The 17,241-nt window shown below is 41.4% G+C and overlaps 1 protein-coding gene across 1 annotated transcript; it reads left to right on the forward strand.

Annotated features, from left to right (window-relative positions):
- Positions 1-450: 450 nt before the first annotated feature.
- Positions 451-5,692, forward strand: LOC147890352 (FKBP-like peptidyl-prolyl cis-trans isomerase family protein). The gene is made up of 6 exons (XM_087390687.1): positions 451-721; positions 4,127-4,263; positions 4,373-4,506; positions 4,605-4,684; positions 4,896-4,988; positions 5,089-5,692. The coding sequence occupies exons 2-6, from the start codon at positions 4,158-4,160 to the stop codon at positions 5,246-5,248; spliced, it is 573 nt and encodes a 190-aa protein (XP_087246813.1). The 5' UTR covers positions 451-721; positions 4,127-4,157; the 3' UTR covers positions 5,249-5,692.
- The last annotated feature ends 11,549 nt before the right edge of the window (positions 5,693-17,241 follow it).

Raw genomic sequence — 17,241 nt, forward strand, 5'->3', positions numbered from 1 at the left:
GTGTTGGAGCATGCGGGAACGGGTCTTGCAACCCTCTGTGTCAGCCTCAAGGGACTCTCCAGCTTGATCTGTCAGAGTGCGCAAACGTGTCGAGGGGGATACCCACCCCAATGGAATCAGTGCTCACAAAGGTGACTGTCAGGTAGCCCCGAACCGCCCAGGTGGAGACTCTATTTTCCCGTCTCCGCTCGGGGGACGATGCACCGTGTCATCTTGGCGTGGCGGTCGCGTTGGTTGCGAGGGGGAACAGCATAGGCTATAAGAAATACTGGTGCGAAGCGGGACGTGCGCTAATCGAGCCCTGGTCTGGCGAGCATACAAGAGTAGGCAAAAGGCGCAGCGAGGAGGGCCGAAAGAGATATCATCATCATCATATAATGGATGTTGAAGAGATGGGCATGTGGCTGGATGAGTGGAGAGAGGTGGTGAGTGCTATAAATAGGGCGGACTTTTGCAGCATTGTTTGACACTCAGGAGTTGCATCCTCCACAGCCTAGGCTTGCTCGCATCAGGCTATGGCACACTGCTTCCCTCACCTCCACCATCACTCCTTGCCTTTCCTTTGCCCTTCTCGCCACCCCCAGATTCCCGTCCTCTCCCTTCCCACGGATTCCCCCGCCTGGAAACAGCGCCTTCGTTTCGCCCCTTCGCTTCCTCCCTGTATCTTCTTTCAGAGCTTTCCGCTGTAGTGAGCTTTGCGGTTGGATCGTTGTCCTTTCAGGTTTGTGCAAGAACCAGCTCCTTCAAATTTGTTGGAGAATAGCACAGCGTGGTCAGGGGGCAGGCGGGGTAGAGAGAGAGAGAGAGAGAGAGAGAGAGAGAGAGAGAGAGAGGTATGGTTCATCTAGAATAATTGGAAAAAGGGAAGGATCCGTCTGTCAAACAAAAATTTCGCACCCTATTAGCTATTTCTTTTTTTGCGAAAAACTTCTTTTATTAGAGGTCGGCCTCCTCTGCAAACGGAACCCTGGTTATTTAGCAACGATCTTATCATTCACCTAGCTAATAGCTAATGACCCGGAGAGATTGGAGATATGCTGCCAAATGATGACAGTTGGGAATTGAGTTTTGCTATGATTGTGGCTCGTCAGCCAATGTGTGCTGTTGTAACAATGCTGCACATCTTCAATAATATTTATTGGTTTGGGTTTAGTATGTATCTGTCCGTCGTATTGACGAGTGTCTGCATTTGCTGCAGACCTGTATACATTTTTAAGCTGGAGGAGTCATGAAGTTTTCCCCAGAACTGATGTCTCATGCTATTTTTTTGACTACTTACACCGACTAATTGTTATCTATTTTGATTTAATCTAGTCGAGGTCTGCTGCTGGTTTTTGATTCGAGATTATACAGGATATTATATGCCTGCGTATATGTTTCAGTAACATGGGCATGTTTCACGTGCACAACTTATTGAAGGGTCAACCCGTCAACCAAGGCACTTCGGGACTGGATGCTCCTCCAATAATTGGAAGAATGGATACAAAGCAAGCGTCTCCGACATGGTGCACCTATGCTAGTGGCAATTCGTGGAAGTAGTCTTAGGAACCTGACGCTTGAAATGAGAGTAGGCTATTGGGTTTTTATGCCCCAACGTGATTTAACGTCTTTTCTTTGACGAGGACAAAAGCATTCTTTATTAATGCAGTATTGCCAAGTATTCAATGCCGTAATTATGTGGGATAATGTATCAGCTTAGCTAATTGGTATGCAGCTATGCAATCAGTGTATCTCATATGACTCTATGAGGAGTTTGAATTAATCGCAAGTATGGGTAAAAATATATAGAGGATGAATTGTATTACAGATTTATCTATGGATTAAACTTGGCTACAGCCCTGCAGTCTTGAGAAAGAGGACAGCAGCAGGTGACCTGCACCGCCACTGCAGAAACAGCAGCAGTGTCAGGGCAGGAGGCGTCTATTTATAGGCCTTCCCAGTCAGTTCATGGATTTACAGACTTAGTCAGTCTGTAGATTTACAGACTCAATTACAGGCTCTGGTGTGGAAGGAGTTTTCCCTTAAGACCTATGAGAAACAGATATGAAGAGGGAGAAGAGGAGCCGTGTGCCTCTCTGTGATTGTGAGGCTTGGGAGGCCAAAGAAGACTTGAGAATGCGAGGTTTGGGAGGCGAAGAAAGAACATGATCACACACTACTCTTGTCTTTGTTCAAGATAACATCTAGAGAGTAATAGCAGTGGTTCTCTTTGTTGTACCTGATACATGTATTAGTGCCGAAGAAACCTCCATAGCCATTGTTTTCCTTTGTTATCCAGCTTTTCTTACTGTTTTATGTCCATTCCCAAGCTTCTTTCCCTTGTTGGAGCTGCTAGCTCTGTTCTAATGGTTCTTGCTGAGGACCGTCTTGGGTTCTTGACCCTTGTTTGTCCATGAGCTCCAAACCAAGAGATTTTGTTTCATTGTTCAAGAAAGGTACGAGTAATCACCAGGGCTAGTAGATGGCCAAGACTCTTGTTCAAGCCTTGGGGCTCCCATGAAGCTCCATGGGTCGACATGGACATCTTTTCTGAATATCGTTACCTCCTCACCACATAAAAGGGAGCTTTGCATCGTTCCCTAGTTCCTATGGGTGAATTAGAGAGCGTAGGGACTTGTTTGGATCAAATGCAAGCGCTGGGATCAAAGGTAGAAGAAGATGATGCCAAGGTGATTTTATTCTCGAGTTTAGCTCCTAGATATCCTGAGTGATCCAAATTCTACGTGATTTCAATTTTCAAGCCCTGGTTGCTTTGCTTTTGAGCGGGGAAAGAAGAACATATTCAAGTCTATTAGTTGGAGAATTAGCACACATCGTGAAGAAGAATGAAGGGAAGCTAAAGGGAAAAGAAGAGTCGAATAAAGTCAAATGCCTATTTGTTGTGATAACTAATTGTGCAGTGTTTCGGCCAAGAACCTTGTTGTTGTACAAAGGACGAGCTGGCATACACTATCACCAAAGCACTACCAAAAGTCTCCCTACTCAACGAAAAGTTCTTATAACATTAACTAGTTAAAGGGGAGAGGGTGGTGAAAAAGAGGGGGTGAGGGGAATGAAGCTGGGGGTAAGCATTAGAGGCAATGAAACTGTGGATGGCTGTACTCAAGGTTTAATCACCTTGCCTCCTTTTGGAGGCGCTGCCCAAAAACTTGAATGTGAAGCTATATGGCTTCAAAGATTGCTTTGCGATCTTTTTCAAGATCTATTGTAATTTGTTGTGATAACCAATTGTGTAGTGTTCTGGCCAAGACTCTTGTAGATGATCTGGTGCTATAGAAAGGACAAGCCTGCATACACTCTCACTAAATAACTACCAAAAGAGGAGTTTTGTTTTTGGGTAGGCATTTCTTTAGAATGGTGCGTTGCCCTATCAGCTAGATTTAGATTTAGATGCTCATTGGGGAGAGACTAAAATGAAATTATTTAGACTTCACAAGCAGTTGTAGCTTGAATGAAGAGATTTGGACTACCTTTTGATTAGCCTTCTCCTTTAGTGCTAGCCTTCATCATGGCTGAGTCTGCCCTTCACCTCCGGAGTGCCGACAGAAACTCAGTACGAAGACTTTGTATAAATGGATGCTCAAGTATGTGTGGGTGTGTGGATTTGTATGTGTGAGAGCATATTTTTATACTATGGTCTACACCCACTGTTGGGCGCTGATGACGTCAGCGGGGATGTCATAGTAGCTAGTCCCTGCTATGATGGAGTTTATGGTTTTCAACCTTGTGAGTGACTATCATGAGATTGAAACTGCACTATGTTGTGTTTTTAGAGGATGAGTTTGGGAATGTTCCTGGATTCATCTAGGTATATATTTCTTTAGTATGTTCCCTTAACAAAAAATCTCTCACACGCATGCAGGCATGCCTGCATGCGTCTAAATATCTGTGCGCGCTTGAGAGAGAGAGAGAGAGAGAGACTTGGGTATTGTGCTCAATTACTTCATTGTACAAATGACAGGGCATACATCTTTTTAATGCTTGTTATGATGTGCTATAATTTATTTGGGGTGCTTTGTTGGATTGTATTAATAATGTGTAAGTTGTAAGATATATCTTGTGTAGTTTGTAAGATAAGGTATATTAGAGTGCTATTAAATGGATATCATTGTTGTGTCTGTTTCAGAAAGCCTTCCAAGGTTCGAAAGTGTGTCAGTATGGAAGAGATTGACTTGACTGGAGATGGAGGTGTATTGAAGAAAATATTGCGAGAGGCCAAGCCCGGGGCGCTAGTTCCATCAGAAGATCTTCCACTTGTTGATTGTAATGTCTACTATTTTGCTATGATGAGACATTGGGTTTAGCTTTGAAGTTACCGAATCCATGACAGACTTTGGAGGCATGACACTTAGTCTAATCATGATATCTGCAGTGCAATATGAGGGTACCCTTGCCGAGTCTGGCGAAGTATTTGATTCCACACGTGAAGATAATACTGTGTTCACCTTCGAGTTGGGGAAAGGGAGCGTAATCAAAGCTTGGGAAGTTGCAATCAAGACAATGAAGGTAATGGTTAAGCTGATTCTGCTGGTAATGGTAAATTCAATCATCATTGGTTAGTTTGCATGCTCGTGACCTGATTTTTTATTTTGATTATATCAAAGGTTGGGGAAGTGGCAAGGATAACCTGCAAACCTGAATATGCATATGGAAAGGCAGGCTCACCACCTGAGATACCTGGAGAGTATGCAATCTGCAACACATTTCCCTCCATTTTTGTAACTCTTTGTATATTCCTGCGGTTTTGGTAAGTTCATCATGATTGATGTGGGAGAGTCAGTTGTTTCAATAATAACAGATGGTGCTCTGTACCATCATGAAGTTGTTAATGACAGCTTCTATATTTAAAGAAATGTAAAGTGCAGGCAACTCATCTTTCAAACTCTGCTTGGCAGTGCCACACTTGTGTTTGAGGTGGAACTATTGGCATGTAAGCCTCGGAAAGGTTCAACATTGGATAGCATGGCAGCAGAGAAGGCAAAATTGGAGTAAGTGTTATCTTGCCTACTGTAATGCTTTCTGCAGATTTAGAGTGGTCAAAAGGATGTTGCATCTTCAATGATCATGTGGTATTTTGGGGATTTTCAGAGAACTGAAGAAGCAGAGAGAGGCCGCTAGCGCAAAAAAAGAGGAGGAAAAAAAGAAGAGAGAGGAAGCGAAGGCAGCAGCTGCTGCTCGTATTCAAGCAAAACTTGATGCAAAGAAAGGTGGAGGCAGAGGTGCTGGTAAGGGCAAGGGTAGTAAATAAATTAGACTTGGCATGAAATAGTGGTATTTTAGTTTGCTTTCTGTTATGATCAATACAGAATTTTGGATTGCATACCATCTTGTTTTGGAAATTTTAATGCCAGACCTGAAAACTAGAGCTGAGGAGGTTACAAAAAACTCCTTTTACTTATTCATAACTATGCTTGTAACTTGCTGGAGAATATTATTTAATTTGTAGCCTTAAATGTTGCGATGCGTTTGTTAGAAAAAGGATGAAATGTTCCTAGGGATAGGGTTTTGGATTGAGAGAATGGGTTGAAGAGACAAGATGCCGCACCTTTCTGCCCCAGCCTGCCTTACCCTGCCTCCTTTTGGTGGATGCCTGTTTTGAGGGTGATGTTGTGTGGTTCTGTTCACATATGTAGCCTTTTGCATTTGCAAAGACTTATTACCATGTGGCATGTATAGAAGAGCCAATAGGTCTGCTACAATAAGTACATCAATCACAATGTGCGTGCGCACGCATGCATGTGCATGCATGCACTCTCATATATATATGTATGTATGTACCTACCTCAAGGGAGATGTCTCTTGGATCTTGCTTTTCTCTCTTCCGCACATGCATGCACTCTCATATATATATGTATGTATGTATGTATGTATGTACCTACCTCAAGGGAGATGTCTCTTGGATCTTGCTTTTCTCTCTTTCTTACTAAATCGTTTCCTTCTCTATGCCTTCACATTCATGTTTGTTTTTTTCTTACCTTTGTAACAATATCTATTACATTTATGGATGTATGCTAGCTTATGATCCTAATCTTTACTTGTTTAAGTACTATATTGAGGTCACCTCAAGTTTTGTGTTTTATTTCTCATGGTATAAACTTGTGATTGAGAATATTACGACGAAAGGCCTTGCAACCTTGTTCAAGTTGCACAAAGATGAGCAAGGCTTACGCTAAGAACCTTAGATTCATTGGAATTGCTTCTAAGAGTTTGATGATAAAATTTTAAGTGGTTGTGTTATTCAATCAAAAGCAAGTTACGAACGTTATGAGCTTTGTAGAGTTTGATCTTCTAGTATATTGAAGTTGCGCTTTACGTTGGGTTTACAATGATGTGATAGAAGTGAAACTAGTGATAAATATTTAAACTCCTCTTGGACTATAGAGAGTGTTTTGCTTGAAAATTTTGATTCTAGCTATTGGATATGTAGGAGACTTGTAGTCATGAATAAGAAAGTTATAGATATGAAAGGATAGATATACAACTTTAAATGTGCCTCACATTTTGAATTTCATTTTTTGAAATTTGAAAATCAAGACCTTGATTTGGAAAGGAAAAGCTTTCAAAGATTATAGTTGAAGATGTCTTGGTTCATAACTTTAGGGAATTTGCATACCTAAACCAACCTATGGCTACTAAATGTGCTATATTCTTTATAAAGGTGCCTTTTTACATATGGAGTTCAATTTATGTAACAATTTATTGCTTTTAGACTTGTTAATTGGTTTCCATAATCTTTTTCAATTGGTCTCCAAATTGAAGTCAAGATATTTATAATGTTTGTCCTACATGTTTCATACTTTATAAGTTTTATGTCCAAAATCTTTTGGTAGAAAAATTTATCTGAGGTGAGTTTATTAAGCTAATTACATACCTGGTAGAAGTTATCACATAGTACTTTTTTGAGTGGGCTATAATTCGAGGAAATAATGAATAACTTACATATATGGAAATTTGGCATTGGGTATATTACATCTTCAACAAGCTTTTTTGCTCTTTGTCCACTTAGCCATGATTCCTAGCGTCTCCATTCTTGCCTATCGTTTCCTTTGTGGAGCCTCTCTTTAGAAATCTCCCTCCAAGCCCAGTTCTCACACGTGGTGCCATGTGTCTCTCATTGAACCTTTAATTTTAGCCCTCTCTTGGGCCTACTATTGCACCCTTCACTTAATGCCCAGACATAGGAATCCCTTAGGCCTTAGCCTTCGTGTTTGTAAGCAATGTCGCATTGCCATAACCAAGCCGTGGGCTTTCACGATTATGGTTGACGCAACATTCCTTTTCCCTGAAGAATCGTTTGTCCTTGATAAGGAAGCCCTCTCGAGATTGCTTTTTTTTTTTGTCATGTTGAACTCTCTTTAGGTTTATCTTTCCACTTTACCATACATTCTTGCCATGTTGTATGTTGTGTTTTTTTCTTGTTGGTTTAAATTTTTTTGGGGTTCTTTGAGGAGTTAAACTAGGACTTCATTTTCAATGAGATCATCATCTCCTAGCTTTCTTTTTAGCTTACTTCAATGAAAAAGATGTACTCTACATCCCTATGGTAAGGCTAATTTGTAAGCAAGTTCTCTAAGTCTCTTTAGAGATTCGAAAGATTTAAGTACCGTGAGATAGACTTTCTCATTTACTTTCAACTCCAACTTTCTATGGTGGGGTTTAACAAACTTTTTGGCTCTATCTTGATCCTTTTGATGCTATCTTTAGCTAATTTAAGCATTTGATTCATATCCTCAAGAAAGTCTTTGGCCACTTGAACCTTCTATGTTTTTGAGTCCTACTGTAGCTAGGGCTATAGATTGAAATCCATCTATCTGTGGTGGTTGAATGTTTGGCAATGTTATATTCAAATTCTAGTATGGGCAAATACTATTCTCAATTAGTTTGCTATTACTTACATATGCTCGAAGTATATCCTCAATCTTTTGGTTTGACCATCACTTTGTGCATGATCTATGGTGCTCATATTCAAAGAAGCTTCCAACCTCATAAACACCCCTCTCCAATATGGCTGTTAAATTTGCTACTAACAACACTGATTGGTAGTCCATGCAATTTATAAATATGCTCCACAAATAGCCTAGCTAGTTCTGGAGTTTGAACCTCTTCATTGGTTGGAATAAAGTGACTCATCTTGGTCAACAAATCCACAATTAATCACATAGAGTCATGCCTCCTAGGTAATCCAACAATAAAATCCATGAAGATACTTTCCCATTTGCTAGATGGAATCTCCAATGGGTGTAGAAGACCTCCTACCTTAAAACGTTAAGCTTTATTGACCTGGCATTTTTGGCAATTTTATACATAATCTTGGATCATGCCGGCTTGGAGAAGGGCCATAAGATCCATCTCACGCATAGGTTGTGAGTGGGATGGTCCCTCTTATACAACCCTGCGCACATCACACCTTTGCAAGCAGAAGGAGTCTTTGAAGAGGGAGCTGAAACCACTAAAGGCCACTTGGGAGAAGTATGGATGCACGTTGCTATGCGATGGGTGGTCAGATGTGAGGAGGAGAAGTGTATATAATATACTCGGGTCGTCATGCAAAGGCACTATGTTTCTTCGTGCCATTGATGCATCCATGGCAGGGACCATGGTTGTAGGACTGTTTATTTGGTCTCATATCCGTCAAGCTATCATTGAAATTGAACCTGAGAACGTTGTACAGGTCATTACAGATAACGGCTCCAATTGTGTGTCTACGGGATAGATGCTTGAGGAAGAGTTTCCTAAGATTGTCTGGTCACCTTGCGCAGCCCACAGTCTTATCTCTTGATGGAAGATATAGGGAAGCTTGATTTGTCTTTTCTCTATAGCATCAAGCATGGTGAAATTTGTCACCAAGAGGCCAAAGGTTTTTTCCAAGCCAAAAGAATTGCCTCTTCAAAAGCGCGCCTCTTGTGAATTCTTGGGTGTCCTGCACTCAGACTATCATGACACTCGTAAAGAATTTGGTGCCTAATGTTATTATTATCCCGACACATACTCTACCCTTGTAGAGTAGGCCATCTTCAATAGTATGCTTTTTGCATTTAAGTCCTTTATCACCAACCTGCGATATATCACCATTTCCTTGTCAGTCCTAAGTGAAAGTTCCTATAGCCTTCAATTCCTCTTCATATGCCGAGTAATTGCGTTGGGCACGGTCCAACTTTTTGCTTTCAAAAGCCACTGATCGATCCTTTTGTAAAGTACTGTCCTAGCAACAAAATCATTGGCATTTGTTTTAGCCACGAATGGTTCATTGGGGTCCACTATCTTTAACATAGGAGCAGATGCTATAGCCACTTTTAATCTCTTGAAACTATTCTTTTGAGGGAGAGGTTTAGTCCACATAAAGTTACTTTCCTTCCTCTTAAGCCGGTCCATCATCAGAACATCAATCTTAGCATAGTCTTGGATGAATCTCTTGTAAAACCTAAATCTAGGTTTGTAGGTTGTGGCCATTCCAATATGGGCCTTACCTTCTCGGGATACATACGAAGCTCTTCTTGGGGTATAATATGTCCCAAGTACTTTACTTCTTTTGCAAAGAATTCACATTTGGATTCTTTTGCAAAAAGAGAATTATCTCTAAGCAATTGGAACACTTTTCTCAAATGTTCCAGATGCTTTTTTATAGATTAGGATATCATCTAAAATTACTATAATAAAATTTTCTAAATATGGCCTCAAGACACTGTTCATAAGTGTAATAAAAGTTGCTGGAGCATTTGTTAAACAAAATGGCATTACTTTAAACTGATAATGCCCATACCTAGTATGAGATGATGTCTTAGGGACATCTTCTTCTCTAATTCGCACTTGGTGATATCTTAACTTTTAAGTCCATTTTAGTAAAATATTTTGCGCCTTGCAATTGATCAAAGAGCTCATCAATGCGAGGCATAGGATACTTATTTTTTGTTGTGATTTTATTTAAGGCTCTATAATCTATGCATAAACGCATACTGCCATCTTTTTTCTTTACTGATAAACCTGGTGATGACCATCATGAATGGTTGAATTTGACCCTTTCTAAGGGATTCAACTAATTGTCTTTCGACCTCACGTTCTTTTGTTTGACTAAGTCTATGGAGTGGTTTACAAACAGGGGTAGATCCAGGAATTATGTCTATTTTATGATCTATATCTCGCTCCATACTTTTTAATCACACCAATAGAAAATTTAGTTTTTTCAGATGTAGCAGGAGGGGATTGATTGAAGAACAGGATAGTTGTGCAATTGAGGGGATTGAGTGCAAATTATTTAGAATTTTAATGTTAATGCTTTCAAAATAAATGAAGGTTTTGAGGGTGTTTTAGGTCTTTCCCCCTAGTTCACCCCATTTTTATTTGTAGTAATGGATTCCTCCAGAGTGGCAATTGAACATTGGGTGTCATCATAACTGACTCCATAGCTTTGAGTGACCAAACCTACCTTGTCTTTTACAAGTCAATAAAAGTAGAGGAAATAATTCCTTCCTCCATTTTTTCGAAAGTATTGTGGCTAATGGATCCTAGCCAAAACTTCAAGAAGGTAAAAAATGTCCCTTTTGTACTATGTTGATCGATTGCACTCTATGGATCCTAGATGACACCTCCAAGGTGACTCTTTGATTGATTGATTGATTGATTGAGAGAGAGAGAGAGAGAGAGAGGCAACCCTCAGCATAGTCATACTTTTCTCACAAATTGAGGAGGATCTCGATGAGGAGCCCGAGGGAGCATCTTCTTCTACAACTTCTTCAGATGCTAATACCAACTTAAACATGAGCCAACTGAACAAGTTTTTAATGTTCTACAAGAGAGGATTGAGAGTCAAATCATGCTCTCAGTATGCCCAACCCATGCTCATTCTTCTTCTCATGATCCCAATGTTGCATTACCTAGCATTTCTTGATCCCATAAGAGTAGATGGTGAGCAGTATCTCACCTTGTATGATGTTTTGGAGACTACTAGTCTACGAGAGGATGAGGCCCTTTGCAAGATGAGCAATAGTATCAATGGATCTCATTGACTTTCAAATTAAAGACATCGATCCAAAGGTCAATGAGATTGCATGGCTTGATGATACTAGCCTTAACAAGCTATTGAAGATGTAGCTCTTGAGACCAGATGACTGAAATGAATTCTAGGCATTGAATTCTAGGCATTGCACTTTGCCATCTTCACTCCAACACGAGAGGGAGCTACACCTGCAAGCAAGGTAGCCAAGGCCCAACAAGGAGGGCTGTCGTCCTTGATGCGCTAATTGATGTCATCGAAGATGAAGTTGACAAACACTACTGAGCCAAGTGTTTCATAATTTGATAGCACACACCAATTTAGAGTTTGCTATCAAATTTTATTGTTATCATATTTTGAATTTTCTTTTAACCCATGGATTGCAAGATGTGCTAATATCCATCAATTTCATGCAAAACATTACCTCAAAGCCTTGATCAATTTTAGATGTGTCTGGAGGCCACTTTTGTCAAAAGTGGCCTCTAGATGCACCATAATAGATGAGGGGTCTAGAGGCAATTAGAACTCACAATGCATGTTAGTACATCATCATGGATCTTATGATGAAAATAAATTGAAATTTTGAACAAAGTTCAAATGGGTCAAACCTTAGTTAGCATTTTAATGAATGCAAACATTATTTTTTTAAAGGGGGGGTATATTTTGAGGAGTGGGGTCATGGAGATGAAGGAACCATCTAACTAAAAATTGATATAAAAAGGAGGCCTCTAGACCATCATCCATTATGATGCATCTAGAGGTAGCAGCCTTTTGCCAAAAGTGAGCTCCAAATGCACCATAATAGATGAGTGGTCTAGAGGCCTGTTTTTTCATAAAAATCCATAATTGATGTTTGTACACCATGATGAACCCTTCGAATTCCAAAAAAGTAAGATTTTTATAGAGTTTGAATGCACCAAAATCGTAATTAGGTTTTAATGGATGTAGGCATGGTTTTATGTTTTCTATTTTGCGCAATGGACTCATGGTCATAGACATTGTTTTATTTTTTTTTCTATTTTTTGCAATGGATTCATGGAGGTGAAAGGAATGCTAAATAATCCTAATTAGGGTTTTGATGCATTCAGTCATACATAACAATTTAAAAGGGGAAGTTAATAATGGTATAAATTACACTATTCCATAGAGGAATTTAAGGGACATGGGGAAAATCCCTAACCCTAACCCTAAGGTATGATGTATACATTCTTCATTATGTTCATAATATATTTAGTGTATAGGTAACATATTGTGTGCAATCCTCTCTCCCCTAGTTCTTCAATGCTTGTCTTCCTCGGTATACTCTACTCTTCTCCAATGAAACTTGCTTACAAATAAACATTATAACAATATATAAGATTTTAATTCAATATCAATTTTTCATGCCACGTAAGAGAAAATAAGATTGCATATGTTCAAAACCCATCCATATTGCTGTTAGACTAAAAAGAGTTTATTTTTTGTATCAAATTGACATTAAAAGTGAGGATTCACATAACATTGTCAGGCGATGTCCGTGCTATCCAAACTTAACAAACTGCGTATGGTATGCGCTCGGTATGTGGCACAATAATGTGCTATTAGTGCATTGAATATGCTATCTAGCACATTGTGCATTGGAACTATGCATGCTATATACAGCTCCTAGTTTGTGTTGTTCAAGCAACTATATAGCAAGACAGTTCCAATATACACAGATGTGGCACACCATGTATGCTATACAGGACATTGATTGTGCTAGACACCACACAAAATATGCTATGTAGCACACAGTTTGAGTGCACACATAGATGTGGAACTATGTATGCTATATAGCTCACTATTTGTGCTACATAAACCACTGAATCAGCTATATAGAAAAAAGAATCAAGTAGACTTATGTGTGGCACACCATGTATGCTATATAGCATGCTCATTGTGCTATTCAGCCCATTGAATATGCTATGATTTTTTTTAACTTAGAAGCGATCTGAGCAAACCTTGAAAAGTTATGCTTGATTCTTTGTCTATGAATAAACTAGTCTGGAGCAGCATCCTGACAGAACTTCATCTGAAGGTGAGAAATGGCTAGAGGGGAAGTAGGAGCACGGAAAGAGAAGAGGAGGAGGAGGAAAGACTATGTTGGGGTAAAGGCACATTGCCACCCTTTAAAATGTTATGACACCTATGACTGTCTTAGGTGAATCCCTAATCCTAATAAAACTCTTGAGTTTGTGGTGTGGCTCAACACTTTTTACACACCCACACTTCCTTGTGTCTCTCTCTCTCTCTGTCTCCATCGTTCCACTCCCTCTCCCTTTTCCCTCACAAGTGGTATCAGAGCCTCTGCCTCTCTCTCTCTGTCTCCATCGTTCCACTCCCTCTCCCTTTTCCCTCACAAGTGGTATCAGAGCCTCTACCTCTCCCTCTCATTTCGGTCTACCCCTCCCTCTCCCCTCGGGCCTCGTGCGCGGCAGCAGTGAGCGGGCGCGGCAGCAGCGCGCAGGAGCAGTTGCGCGCAGCAGGTCGCGCGCGGGCAGCTATAGCTACAGCAGCAGCTAGCGGTTGCTAGCTGCTACCTGCCTAACGGCGGCCGCAGCCTACCAGGTGGGTGCAGCCAGCAGCGCGCAGCACCGGCTGCGTGCAGCCCGTCGACCGGCTGCAAGGCAGCAGTCGCGACAGGTATGGCCATCCGTACCGGCTGTACGGACGCCGTACAGGCAATCGTACTGTACGGACGTGGCTGTACGGACGCTGCGACAAGCAGGTACAGGTCGAAATTTTTTTTTGGGGATCCGTGCCCTCGCAGGTACAGGGTACAGCAGGTACCCTGCGCAGGTACAGAAGGTACAGCAGGCACATTTTTTTTTGGGGGAAGAAGGAAAAGAGAGAGCACTCTGCTCTACATTCCCGTAATTTCTCTGTTCTAAAACTGTGTGTTTTGAGGTACAGCAAGTACACTCGTGTCCCTCATGCTTGAGGTGACTAGTGCCACAGTGTGTGGTGGTTGCACAGTTATTTTGTTTCGGGAAGGTCAGATGCCTTGATTTTGCAGAGGGCTTTTATGCTTTTGCTGAGTGCAAATCTCAGTTTTCGGGTGACAATTTCATAGGGCTTTTGCCTGGAAGTGTATGCAGTGTATGCCTTGAGGCAGTGTGCAGCCAGGGTGCCCACATTGGTCTTGTTTCCGCAGTGTATTCAGTGACATTTCTTGCAGGTCACATTCTGTGTACGACACTTTGAAAATCTCAGTTGAGCCACGCTTGGCCAGGGCGCATCGAGTTTACTCGGTCCCTCACTGTCCATCGTTGATAGTGCTCAAAAGATTTTCTCTTCAGTGTTTGTACGTTGGGATCTGTGTTGCTACTGTGTACACAGAGCCGTTTATGCATTACATTGTCAGGTGAAAGTGCCAGGAGAGCGCTGTATTTTGTATGCTACCTCAGTGTTGAGGTGTTTTTTCACTTGGTACAGGTGTCAAATCAAGGGGCTTTTGCCCAAATTTTGCTTGTAAGCACTTGAGTTACTGTTTGAGAACTTCAGATGCCTTTTATCCCCTTGGCAGAAGGGTGATTGTCTGGGATTTGTCCCATACTTTGTTGCAGGTTTTGTGACAGGCTGAGGTGTTTGGAGCTTTTTTTCAGTGGACAAAACAGTGTATGACAAGTGGTTAATGCATATAAAATCAGTGCAATACCTCATCTGAGGTGGGAGAAGTGATCAGGACATCAGTGTTTTGTGTTTCATCACATGATGATGCACTTGTAAAGCACTTGTGGAACAGCTGCAGCATTTTGAAGTTACTGTTTTATGCCTATTTGAGCATGGTACAATGTGTCAGAAGGTACAGTGACTGGAGGGAAAATTTTCTGTTTTGCTGTAGATTTTTTGATAGTAAAAAACAGCACTATTGTGAGTGCTCTTGGCTCTTGATAGAGCAGGTTTTCTGAGAAATCAAAATTTTATTTAGTCATTTTTTTTTTACTTACAGGGAGTCAGGCACTTTCCTTATCTGATATGGCATCAGGGGGAAGTGAATCTTCAATACTGAACATAAAGAAATTGGAAGGGGCACACAATTATGCATTATGGGTAGAACAGTGTTTGAATGTACTTCTGCTAAAGAAGATTTCTAAGCCCATAAGGGTGAAGGGTGTCAAGCCATCTGGGATGTCAGATGATGAGTGGGAGGAGCTTGATTTGTCTGCAAGGGCTGCTATCATGCTTACTCTCACTGATTCTCTTGTGTTCAATGTTCAGGCTGAAAAGACCTCTTATGGCCTATGGCAGAGGCTAGAAGAGTTGTATGCCCAAAAGAGTTCAGCCAGTAAGGTTTATTGGTTGAAGAAGCTTGTCGACCTTCGCATGAAGGAAGGTACAGCTATGACCTCACACTTGAGTGAGTTCAATGCCATCTTTACACAGCTTATTGCACAGGGATTGAACCTTGATGAGGAGTTCAAGGCTACTTTCTTGTTGTGTACCCTCCCTGAGAGTTGGGACACTTTCAAGACCACTCTGTCAAATTCAAATGTCACTCTTATGTATGCTGATGTGGAGAGCTCTCTCCTTATGGAGGAGATGAGCAGGAAGAATAATATGGGCAGCAAGTCTTCCAATGCTTTGCAGGTACAGGAAAGAGGTAGGACTCAGCAGAAGGGGAGATCTGCTGGCAAGTCCAAATCCCGCAGTCAGTCCCGTGGCAAAAAGGATATTGAATGCTTTTACTGTGGCAAGAAGGGACATGTGAAGTCTAAGTGCTTCAAGTTTATACGGGATCAGAAAGCCAAGAAGGCTGAGACAAAGGATGCAGGCAGTGGAAGCAAAGGCAAAGGCAAGGCCAAGGCAGATGACTTGGATGCAGTGAATGTTGCAGCAGAGGACAGTGACAGTGACAGACATGATGTTTTATGCTATTCTGCTGTAATTGCACATACATTGGTTGTTGATGTCCTTGACATGCATACCTGGCTCTTGGATTCAGGTGCTTCTTTTCATGTTACTCCTCATAGGGAGTGGTTTACTTCCTACATAGGTACTCATGGAGTTGTTCACGTTGGGAACAACTATGCATGTCAGATTGCAGGGATTGGCAGTATACAGATAGTATTCCCTGATGGACGCATATTTATGCTTGATGGTGTTCGCCATGTGCCGCAAATCAAGAAAAATCTGATTAGCACTGGCTTGTTGGATGATAGTGGTTACCACACCACATTTGGGGATTCCAAATGGGTGATTACTGATGGCCAGGTTGTAGTGGCTGAGGGTTATAAGAGTGATACCTTGTACCCTATTTATGTTTCTAGTACAGGTAATCATGTTGTTGCCATAACCGAGCTGCCAAAGGTTTCATTGTGGCATAGCCGGTTGGGACACATGTCCGTTAAAGGAATGCAAGAACTGTCACGTTTGGGTTATCTGCCATCTCTTTCATTTTCAGATTTGCCTACTTGTGATCATTGCATTTTTGGAAAGCATTCTATGACTCCTCATAAGAGGAGAACTCCCCAGAATAGAGCACCACTTGATCTAGTGCACACTGATTTGTGTGAGATGCCACAGCTATCACTAGGGGGTGCAAAGTATTTCATTACTTTTATTGATGATGCCACACGCAAAGTGTGGGTCTATTTCTTGAAGCATAAGAGCGATGCCTTAGATGCTTTCAAAAAGTTTGTCGCTCAGGTTGAGAATCGGATAGGACGCAGGCTGAAATGCCTCAGATCCGATAATGGGGGTGAGTATGTGTCACATGCTTTTGTACAGTTTTGCGAAGCTAAGGGCATTAAACAGGAACTCACAGCCCCTCATAATGCATCCCAAAATGCTGTGAGTGAGCGGATGAATCGAACTATTCAGGAGAAAGTTCGATGTATGTTGTCTTATGCTGCATTGCCCCATGGCTTTTGGGCAGAAGCCGTGCAAACAACAATTCACCTAATTAACAGGTCGCCGAACAAGGCTTTGGAGTTGAAAGTGCCAGAGGAGGTGTGGTCTAGCAAGCCACCTTCATATAAGCACTTACGTGTGTTTGGTTGCGAGTGCTTTGCTCATGTACGCAAAGAACTGCACACCAAACTGGAGCCAAAGTCTTTTAGATGCATCTTTATGGGTTACGGTGACGAAGGTGAAATGGGGTACAGGTTATGGGATCCCGTCAAACGGAAGATTATACGCAGCAATGACGTCATCTTTAAAGAGGATAGTGTACACAAAGAACCCGTGCAACCTGTGGAATACAGAAGGGTTGTTTATGATGATGTCGGACA

Source organism: Dipteris shenzhenensis, chromosome 19 (genome assembly GCF_047967505.1).
Source record: "Dipteris shenzhenensis isolate YYH24624 ecotype China chromosome 19, Dip_SZ_1.0, whole genome shotgun sequence".
Taxonomy (NCBI): Eukaryota; Viridiplantae; Streptophyta; class Polypodiopsida; order Gleicheniales; family Dipteridaceae; genus Dipteris; species Dipteris shenzhenensis.

Coding starts and splice junctions, on each gene's coding strand:
- LOC147890352 (XM_087390687.1), top strand. CDS start 4,158: ATGGAAGAGATTGACTTGACTGGAGATGGAGGTGTATTGAAGAAAATA. Junction 4,264..4,372: donor AGATCTTCCACTTGTTGATT/GTAATGTCTACT, acceptor TGATATCTGCAG/TGCAATATGAGGGTACCCTT. Junction 4,507..4,604: donor TTGCAATCAAGACAATGAAG/GTAATGGTTAAG, acceptor ATTATATCAAAG/GTTGGGGAAGTGGCAAGGAT.